Below are 10,539 nucleotides of genomic sequence, written 5' to 3'. Positions count from 1 at the left end.
ATTAATTGGTGTTGCTCCAACTGCAGCGACATATAGCTATGTATCAGGGGCTATTTTCTTTTCTTTTTGTTAAATGAAAATCACATTAAACCTGTCTTGAAAACTTTATGTACTGTAGCCTTTTATAAAATATTACTACATTGTAAGACTATGATAATCCAAACAAATAGAGAAATAATTTCGTATACTGTGTAAATATATAGAATTCTCAAGTGATTTAAACATTGTTGTACAATGTTAGTGGAGAAAGTAAATAAACTGTGGAGTAGAATAGTATTTTCAAGAGTTTACAGGGCCAGAGGACCAAAATACCGGAGTTTAAGACTTAAATAATAGTAATTACTGTAAATTAAAAAAATCAACTCAAAGCTAATGCAATTACACTTTGTTTGATACATTTTTTTTTCATAAGCATTATTTTTTTACAATCTCCAGGAACAGATTAAGTTGACATCATCATATCTACTCTCAAATTTAGCAGACGGTGTGCATAGAGACCCTGACCCTCCATTACTGATGTGTCTCATGTCCCCAGCAAGCACAGAGAAATAAATCTCATCTTTACCTGTAATCAGGCACTATGATTCAGATGTATTGAATTTGCCTTAAAAGCTACGGCCTATTAGGTGAGAACTACTGTATATAAATCCTGACTGTGCTGCAAACATAAATTACCAGGCAACTCCACACTTCGGCAGAGGGATGAATTAAATAAAGAGGGAGAGAAATGCTGGGATTGGAAGTGATAAAAGATATTGACTAAATCAAGCAGCCGAATGAGTACATCAATAAAACCTTCAGGTTAGAAAGAACTAGACCACATGCATACAAAATAACACACAACTCTTTTTTTCTCTTTCTCTCAGTGTGTGTGAGATATATTATCTGGCACAAACGCAACAGAAAGTGGACTGAGGTAAAGAGAGAAGAAAAACAGGGAGAGCCAAACAGACATTTTGAATGATCATACAATCGTTAACATCATTTAAAACAGTAAAAATACTTCACAAAAAACCTAAACATTGTGACAAGCTACTCAACGATGTATTAATTTAAAACCAATAATTATTCATATAAAATTGTCCGTTTTTTCACATTTGTCCCAAACATCAAATGTATTCTGAGGCCAAATATTAAAATACAAAATAAAATAATAAAAAGAGCAGCCTTAAAAACATGTAAAATGTTAACATTTAACCCAAGAACAGCAAGGTTTAAAATCACATGAAACAAATTAAATAAAACTGGAGCTTGAGGCACAAATCACTTTCAACACTTGGTGGCCCGCCAATCACAGTCTGTCCCGATGTTGGTGCTTAATGCGAAGTGGGATCGCTGCTCTTCTCTGGGTTCCAGAGGAATTTTTTCTTCCTTCTTTCTGGGAAATTAAAAAAAAAATTCTTGCATTAAACGGACTCCTCTTCCACTCTGATTGGTTAGTATGTTCTTATGACCCATTCTGATTGGTCAACATGACCTAATCCCATCTGTTTGCTATGGAAGTAAAATAATGACAAATGCTTTTGAAACAAAAAAGCTTGATGAATTGTACTACTTGAAAAAATATTCATTGCATTGCATTTGAAAATTTCAATTCAAAACACTTCACACACGGTTTCATTATTAAAAATGCAATAATCCATATTCCCCTTTCAGATTTCACTTGCAAAATATTAATTCTGTTTAAAAATACAACCTACAATATTCGACAGGCAATTTTCGGTCCATTTTATTTCACTTTACAAATTCGCTTCCACAAATTCAGCGGTTCAAATTCAACAGGCAATTCAACATTTGACATCCGGGAACGGCAGGAATTTCAGTAGATTGCCGATTGCAAGAACATACTACTGGAGAGATAATCTCCATAGCTGTTAGTCGACCTCACCAGCAGGGGGTGCAAGCGGCTGTTGACGAAGAAAACTATAGAGCAATGGCTGAGAGTCATTCATTCATGAAAACGGATTTACAGAAATGCAGCAAGCGATAAGTATTTGTGATGATGGACCAGGACCAGTTTAAATATGGAAAAGCTGATAAAGACACAAAAGTTGTGTTTACATTTAAGTCTTCACAGTTAGTTTTGCACATGTAAGCAGCTTTCTCTACCGTGAACGAGATTATAATGTTATTCCCCAATGCTGATGTACAGATAAAATGTTAAATCTGAGGTAGTAGACATTTTATTTCTCTCGTTTGTTTAGTTTTCTTAACTTTATATTGCGGCACTGTGCTGCAGAACTGGGGATTCCCTCAATACATCACTCTCCAGGATTCCCCTGCGGTCAGGACACTTAACACTTAATGGACTAATACAGTAAAAAAAAAAGACCAAACTCCCACCTTATTGGGGATGCAGGCTATACTAGATATAGGAACAGGCAAGCGGACTCAGAATATGACCCTAATGCGTAAAGTTTCACGCTAAGCGATTCCCAGTGAAATACTGGCATAATTTGGCATGACACTGGATATTCGATATTTGCACATTTAGGGACAGTCTCTAAAGTTACACACGACATTGTTACAAGTTTGGTCTTTTTTATTACTGTATTAGTCCATTAAGTGTTAAGTGTCCTGACCGCAGGGGAATCCTGGAGAGTGATGTATTGAGGGAAACACTAGTACTGCAGCACATCACCGCAATATAAAGTTAAGAAAACTAAACAAACAAGAGAAATATGTCTACTACCTCAGACTTAACGTTTTATCTGTACATCAGCATCGGAGAAAGCTGCTTACATGTGCAAAACTAACTGTGAAGACTTAAATGTAAACACAGCTTTTGTGTTTAAATTGAAATATTCATAGCTTAAATATACAACCATGTTGAATTTCAGCCCATAAAAATACAAGCCCTAAAAACACAATGCATTAAAAGGCAAGCAGGGTTAATGCAATGCATATTTTTTCCAAGTAGTGCAATTCAACAAGCTTTTTTGTTTCAAAAACCTGTGTCATTATTTTACTTCTATAGTTTGCTTACCTGGTGCCTTCTCTTCTTTCACTGCACTCAAACACCACAGCCGGGTCACCCCCTCACTCTCGTTTCCTACCATACAGAAATGGTGATAATCAGTCGATGCAAACAAACCGTAACTAGGTGAGTTTATTTGGGTGGGGAGGACTTACCCTGAGTGTTGAATCGCAATTGAGTGCGCGTTTTAAGTGATAGGTTTTGCTTCTTTTTTGCCGGGAGCTTTTCTGAAAAGTCTTCTCCGTCTGCTGGGACCAACTGTGCCTGTCTGTGACGTCGAGACTTGGAGGCCTAACATGGAAATGATGCAAAACGGTGCGTTTACAATCTTATGCTTAGTTTCTCATGTAAAGTGATTGTTTATCTTATGTGTTCAGGTTATTATGTATAATAAAATATAATCTGACCAGTCTCTTATGATGTCAATATTTACCTCTGAAACTTGTCCATATGATCTGGACTTGATCGATGCTAACAGTTGGGCTCTTCGGGAGCTCTTTGGGCAGAAACAAATCAACAGAGTTAATAACAGAGAATAACACAACTCTCAGGGGGAATGAAGCACTATGTAGCATTAAAGAGACAGATATGAATATTAATTTTTAACTTAATCTCTTACTTCTTGATTTGAAGGTCCCTCTCCAGCATCCTGCTGCTCAAATTCCTAAAAAACAAGATTTTATAATGATTTTGTATCTTTTAGCAAGTATTTTTAGTATCACAAAGGCTGCATGTATTAATAGATTAATACAATTTTCACTTCTTCCCTAAACTTTTTATATTAATATATACAACCCCATCTCCAGAAAAGTTGAGATATTTTCCAAAATGCAACAAAATCAAGAATCTGTGATTTCTTCATTCTTTTGAACCTTTTTTTAATTGACAAAAGAACAAAGAAAAGTTTCCCAATGTTTTCACTGACAAAATTAACTGTATTTTGTAAATATAAACAAATTTAGATTTTGGCTGCAACACCCTCAAAAAAAGTTGGGTCAGAGGCAAAAAAAAGTGAAAAGATTATAGAATATCCAAGTTAAATCCAAGCATCCACCAAAGTCTCAGTCTTTGCACACAAAGGTTTCATGAGAGATTTGTCAAACAATTCATATTTCTCAAAGAAGATTGCAAAGAATTTCACCGTGCCAAAAACATAATACTGTGAAAAGATTCAGGGAATTAAGAGAAATTGAGAGAATTTAGGAAACCTGTTGAGTGCGTGACCTTTGATCCCTCAGATGGCACTGCGTGAGAAACCGTCATGCTACTGCTCAAGAGTACTTTGGAAAGCTATACATCAATTCAACGCAGAGATGTCAGCGAGTTCTCTGGGCCTGAGCTCATCTCAGATGGTCTAAAACAGTGGAAATGTGTGCTGTGGTCAGATGAGTCCAAGTTTCAGCTAAAAAAAACAGATATTGAGTCCTCAGTCCCAAAGATGAAAGGGACCATCCAGACTTTCATTAGCAGCCGGTGCAAAATCAAACATCTGTCATGGTATGGGGTTCATCAGTGCAAACGGCATGGGTGACTTTTTCATACGTGTGAAGGTACCATGGATGTGGAGGCGGATGTTGGGATTGTACAGAGATATACTGCCATCAAGATGACATCTTTCCTGGGAAGCAAGACAATCCCAGGCCTCGTTCTGCACTTACTACAACAGTGTGGTTTCATAGACACTCTACACCTGCAGTCCAGATCTGTCTCTAATTGAAAATGTACGTCCCATCATGAAAAGAAGAATCGGACAACGACGACCACAGACATTGGTCTGTGCATCTGGCGAGATTGGGCAAAAATTCCACTTGCAAAATTGCAACATATAGTATCCTCAATTAACAAACATTTAAAAGTGTAATTAAAAGGAAAGGTGATGTGAGACAGAGTGCTAAACATGCCTTTGTCCCAACTTTTTTGGAGTGTGTTGCAGCCAAAAAAATCAGTTTATATTTACAAAATACAAATCAGTTGTTCAGTGAAAAAATGTTTTCAGTTAAATAAAGGTGAGAGAGAATTAAAAATAAACAGATTATTGATTTAATCGCATTTTACAAAATGTCCCAACTTTTATGGAAAGGGGGTTGTCAAGGTCAAGGTAACATTTATTGTCTCCCTTAGGAGAAATTTGTTTTAGATTAGGGAACTGCTGCCGCATCAACACATGTAACATACAACATTAACAAACATTTCAAATCCTAAAAACCCTGCATCATAAAAAGAGTACATTTCATAACTGTTATACCAGCTATTGCAGTTATTTAGCTTCCTGCTGCAATTGCTCATTAATTAATTTAACAGACAGTGGTACAAATTAATATTTGTATCGGTTATGCTTGCATAATAGAACCCTGTATCTCCGACCAGATTTCATCAGCGCATACTCAGGATACAACACATGTGAAGAGTCTAATAAAATCTTGTTGGTTGTGAAATGTAATTTATTTCTGTGATAGCAAAGCTGAATTTTCAGCATCATTACTCCAGTGTTCAGTCACATGATCCTTTAGAAATAAATTCTAATATACTGATTTGCTGCTCAAGAAACATTAAACAGTTGTGCTGTTTAATGTTTTTGTTGAAACAGATAAATTTTTTCAGGATTCTGTGATGAATAGAAAGCTCAAAACAATAGCATTTTTATTAGAAATGCTTTGTTACATTATAAATGTCTACTGTCACTTTTGAGCAATTTAATGAATCCTTGCTAAATAAAAATGTAACACTCATATACACAAATATACTTACTGTACGGTTCCACTGCCAACTGGAATAGGTGAGGATGGCACCGTTTAGTTTGGGAACCAGGTTTTGTTGGATAAGATTCAGGTTTGGGTCTGGTTCAGCGAAAATAGATTTCTTCAGACCCTCATAATGCTCATGGATATTTCCAATTTCCTGAGGTCCAGAAAAAATACACATGGACTGTTAACCAAAACTGTCTTCCCATTCACACTCAACTCCTGATCACACTTTTCAGTTGTCAAAGAAACCCAATTTGCATTTAAAAACTCACAAATTAGAATCACAAATTAGATTATGTTTTTTTATTTTATGGGATGACCCTGAAAATGTTATTGTTTTGTTATAGGCAAAATTCAGTAAGATCAATATTTAAATCAGGACTTTGACTGATTAGTGACATGGCCAAGACAGCAAATGTAATAGAACTGTTAGAATAGGCTTTCACACATTCAGAAATGTATTTAAATTCCCCCTGTGTTGAAAATCAAGTTTTTAATGTTGTTTATATGTCTATGTGGTGTTTTTAATATGTACAAATTCATCAGTCAACACCATTGCTGAGGATTTTCTCTTTAAAACTGCGGTGAACCAAAGACAGTCTCAAAAACGCGGTTTGAACTCGCTGGTGTTTCTGACGTCACAAAACACGTCAATGTGTGATCGTCAACGAGTGGATCTCTGAGCTGGTGTGAGTGAGTGGAGGTGGCGCTAATTTGCATATTCATAGAACCGCGTACACTAAATGAGGCAAGTGTGTAGAGTTACATTCAAGCTATTTTAAGGCAAGAGGATTTTTTTTTCCAAGGAAAAAACATTTAAATGTCATTTTGGTGGTCAAAGATGAGTTTTAAGGGATACAATTATTGACTACAGGGGGACTTTAAACAAAACAAATGCTGGAGAGATATGTTTTTATAAAAATGGTTTCCATGGTGACTCACCTCCAGAACATCTGTGGTGACGAGTTCCTGAGGACGTGATGACGGATTAACAAACTCTTCACAGATTTCTGTCTTCTTTCTATCTTCCTTCTTTTCCCCAAAACAGAGCTGTAAACATTCAGAATGAGTAACGTTGGGCAATGAGTAAGCATCAGGTTGAATCAGTTTGTTAACATCAGTAACCTGGATACACACAGCAGAAAAAAAATATACTGCTGCTGCATTAGGTCAACATGTAACACTGTTCCAGTATCCCAGTGATACCGGGTATTCAATGAAGGGTGGGACTTTATCCTTAGGGAACTGACTGAATCGTCAAAGTGGATGAAAGGGAGGATTTGAGACACCAAACTGGGAAAAAAAAACTTGCCTTAAGGCTGGAATACACTACACAACTTTTAAAATCGCAATACTTGCTAACTTTGTAGATGGTTACAGAGAAAAACTGGGCATCAAACACTAAATGACCAAAGATCACACACTACCAGACTAACAAGTTGCTCGAAACACAACAAATTAATGCAGAAACGTGTTGCATTGCTAGTAAAATCCACTAACAATATTATTATATATTATATTATATATATCTCCTCAGACTGGATGGAATAATAGTCCAAAGCTAAATTTCGTTTTCTTTTTTTATAAAGATTTTTTGTCCAATTTCTGCAGACTAGCTCTGAATTAGAGTTGTCAAAAGTACCGACTTCGGTACCGAAATTTTTTAAAAATGTGACGTTTTCCTCTAGCATTTTGAGCGCTGTTGAACGGATTCTTGACAACCTCTGACTGGCCACTGTGTGGACACGCTCAACATATATGTGTCTGTTTTAAGTATCCATTCAACAGCGCTCAAAATGCTAGAGGAAAATGCTGGTATACTATCGTCACATTTTAAAATTTCAGTTACTTGGTACCGAAGTCGGTACTTTTCGACAACTCTACTCTGAATTCCAGCAACTTGCAGGATCAACTTCTCCAGACTGCAAATCAGGACAAAAGTTGTGTAGTGTATTCCAGCTTTTAGTTTTAAGTAGTAACACTGTGTCTTGTATCCAGTTTGGATACATGAGCACTGAGCTATTAACCTACTGGTGTTGGCATGGCCGTGAAGTAGAAAGCTTTATCTGACAGGAGCTTCCTGAGGATATAAACCACATCATAATGTTGAGCGTTCATTGCATCCCTCTGAAACTGCATGGCATCCTTCCAGTCCTTCAGAGCAATGCGGATCTACAGACATGCACAGAGATGGTCAAACAATTACAATACAATATAATCGAGTTAGAATGATCTTTGTGTCAAATATTTCTTTAAAGGTATTGTTTATCCAAAAATCTAAATTCCATCATCATTTACTCACCATGTCAACTTTAAACAGAAACACTAAAGGCCAATTCCCACTGCACCGGCAGGCAGCGACCAACAGATACTTCATCGTGTTTTGTCGGATCAGTCTGTTGCCGTTAATCGACCCGGCCCTTGTTTTCTTGTCTGATAAATGACATACTGAAATATGTCACAAAAATGTCGGCGTCTGTCGGTGCAGTGTGAATTTGCCTTTAGACAAACAGCAAGCTGTTTGAAGGCTGGCAAAGAATGATTAGATGTTGAATGACAGCGCACCTTCTCTTTGGGAGTGATGAGTTGTGAGTTGAAGAGCCCGTACAGCAGATAAAGCCCCGCCACTCTAATCTGGAAAGTATAGGGTGGAAAGAAGTATGGAGACGCCACAGACATGATCAGACGAGTAAAACACCTTCTCTCATTTGCCTCTGGTCTCCCACTGCAGAAAAGAGAAGAGACAAAATAAATGTATTATATACAATGAAATATAATATATTAATTTGGAATAAATAAAATAATATTTTAATATACAATACAAATAAAACATCAATATACAATATAAATAAATTATATATAAATATTGTACATAAAATGCATAAATATATATAATACATTTTATACGTATAAATATAAAAAAACACAGAATAGTACATAGGCCTAGAATAACCATTCAACAACATATCAAAGAGCAGTGGCTGGCTTCTATGCAGCTCAAGTATGAGTTTTGCTGCAGAAGTATGACTGCCTCTCCTAGTAAACCCTTTCTCTGATTTAGAAGATGGTTCTAATCTAATTTGAAAGGTAATTTTAAAACAATGCATATAAAATTGTCACTAGCTAAATCTAAAGTGAGGGATTTCATATGTTGAAGATGCTCGTCAATCTCACTAGAAGATGCTGCTGAAGTTCATGTCTCTCCAGACCTCCAGAAACTGCTCGTACCGAACTGACTCGGTCGCCTGAAAACGAGCCAGTAGTTCTTCGCAGTCTGCTTTTACCGGCCCTCTGAAATTCTCCATCCTAGACCTTAATCAAGACCACACAAACTCAATTGTTTACATGTTTAAAAATCCGATAAAAAATGGTTTCTTGTGTTTTTCATTTCTTGAGTTTTTCGTTGTGCTCATACACATTGGTCGGTGAAACGATTACATTTTCCTACTGCCCCCTAGTGTTTCGGCCGTACGTGTGTCTTCTTCTTGTTCTTGATGTGCATTTCTGCCACCTACTGGGATGGAGTGTGAAGCCTCGATGAACGAAAGGAACAAAAATTAGAGAAGAAAAAAAGAAAAGAAAAGAAACATATATCCTTCTAATCAAATCTGTATCTCTTAAATATTTTAGAAGAATATCGTACACCCTGTTTCTGTGCATTCTGAAATATATTCTGAACTAATTTCCAAATCTCTTAGTTTTTCAACAAGCTGATTTCTTTCTTTTATATGCCTTACAGTGTAAAATGAAATGTTCAACCGTTTCTGATTTTCCACAATAAATGCAGAAGTTGGTGTGTTCTATACAGAGCATGGTCATAACAGTATCTTCTCTTCTGTTTTCAATCTCCACTTTAGGTTGAATGCTGAATAGGTGTCTCCCTTTTGACTTTTTATTCCATTCTTTTTGCCACATATTTCCAACTACTGTTTTAATAATACATTTTACTTCTGTTTTACTTTAATGGAATTTCTATATCAACATCCTCTTCCCAATGCTGACTTGGCCAGCTTGTCCCGTACGTGTCAGCCTAATCTTCTTCTTTTGGTTCAATGACGGCTTGTTCATTAGTGCCACCTAGTGCTCATTATATATTCTGCATGTGTATAGGATTATTATCGTTAGTTCTTATGGCAAGCCGTTTTAGCTTAAATTGTACCCAGCCTTACTTGTTGTAATTTCATTTTTACTAGTAAGAATTTAATTAAAGAACTTTACAATTCAATTCGTACTAGTAGCAATTACAATTAGAGAGCTCTCTAATTCGATTCTTACTAGTAAGAATGTAATTGCAGAGCTCTTTAATTGTAATTCTTACTAGTAACAATTGAATTGTAGAGCTCTCTAATTGGAATTGTTACTAGTAACAATTCAATTAGAGAGCTCTGTAATTAAAAATGAATGGAAGTCAATGGAGACATATGACTAGTAAGAATTCATTTGTAGAGCTCTGCAATTGTAATTGTTACTAGTAATAATTGAATTAGAGAGCTCTCTAATTGTAATTGTTACTAGTAAGAATTGAATTGTAGAGCTCTCTAATTGAATTATTATTAGTAAAAATGTAATTACGACGAGTAAGGCTGGGTACAATTAAAGCTAAAACGGCTTGCCATATAGTTCTGAACCCTTAATGAATACCGGGGGAGAAGCATTTTTGTTGATGCATTTATCTTCCTCCTGAAACATACCCTTCCCCATATTTTATCTTCTAATAAGCTCAACTCACCCATCAGCACTGGAGCCTTCCAAGCAGTGGCGTAGTGGATGGGCACGTGGGGCACGCACTGGTGGTGTTGGGGGTGCCACACTTCCACC

At 36.3% G+C, this 10,539-nt stretch overlaps 1 protein-coding gene across 1 annotated transcript; it reads right to left on the bottom strand.

Moving 5' to 3' along the window:
* Positions 1-1,024: 1,024 nt before the first annotated feature.
* snapc1b (small nuclear RNA activating complex, polypeptide 1b) lies at positions 1,025-9,145 on the bottom strand. Its single transcript, XM_056254906.1, has 10 exons — positions 8,896-9,145; positions 8,287-8,446; positions 7,753-7,893; positions 6,664-6,771; positions 5,726-5,875; positions 3,597-3,641; positions 3,411-3,473; positions 3,133-3,268; positions 2,987-3,052; positions 1,025-1,378 (listed from the first exon to the last, which is right to left on the bottom strand). The coding sequence occupies exons 1-10, from the start codon at positions 9,024-9,026 to the stop codon at positions 1,317-1,319; spliced, it is 1,062 nt and encodes a 353-aa protein (XP_056110881.1). The 5' UTR covers positions 9,027-9,145; the 3' UTR covers positions 1,025-1,316.
* Between the last annotated feature and the right edge of the window lie 1,394 nt (positions 9,146-10,539).

Source organism: Rhinichthys klamathensis, unplaced genomic scaffold (genome assembly GCF_029890125.1).
Source record: "Rhinichthys klamathensis goyatoka isolate OS25496 unplaced genomic scaffold, OSU_Roscu_1.1 h1tg000115l_1, whole genome shotgun sequence".
In the NCBI taxonomy this organism is placed as follows: Eukaryota; Metazoa; Chordata; class Actinopteri; order Cypriniformes; family Leuciscidae; genus Rhinichthys; species Rhinichthys klamathensis.
Note: the sequence above shows the minus strand (reverse complement) of the source record. Positions and strands in the feature narration are given on the sequence as shown.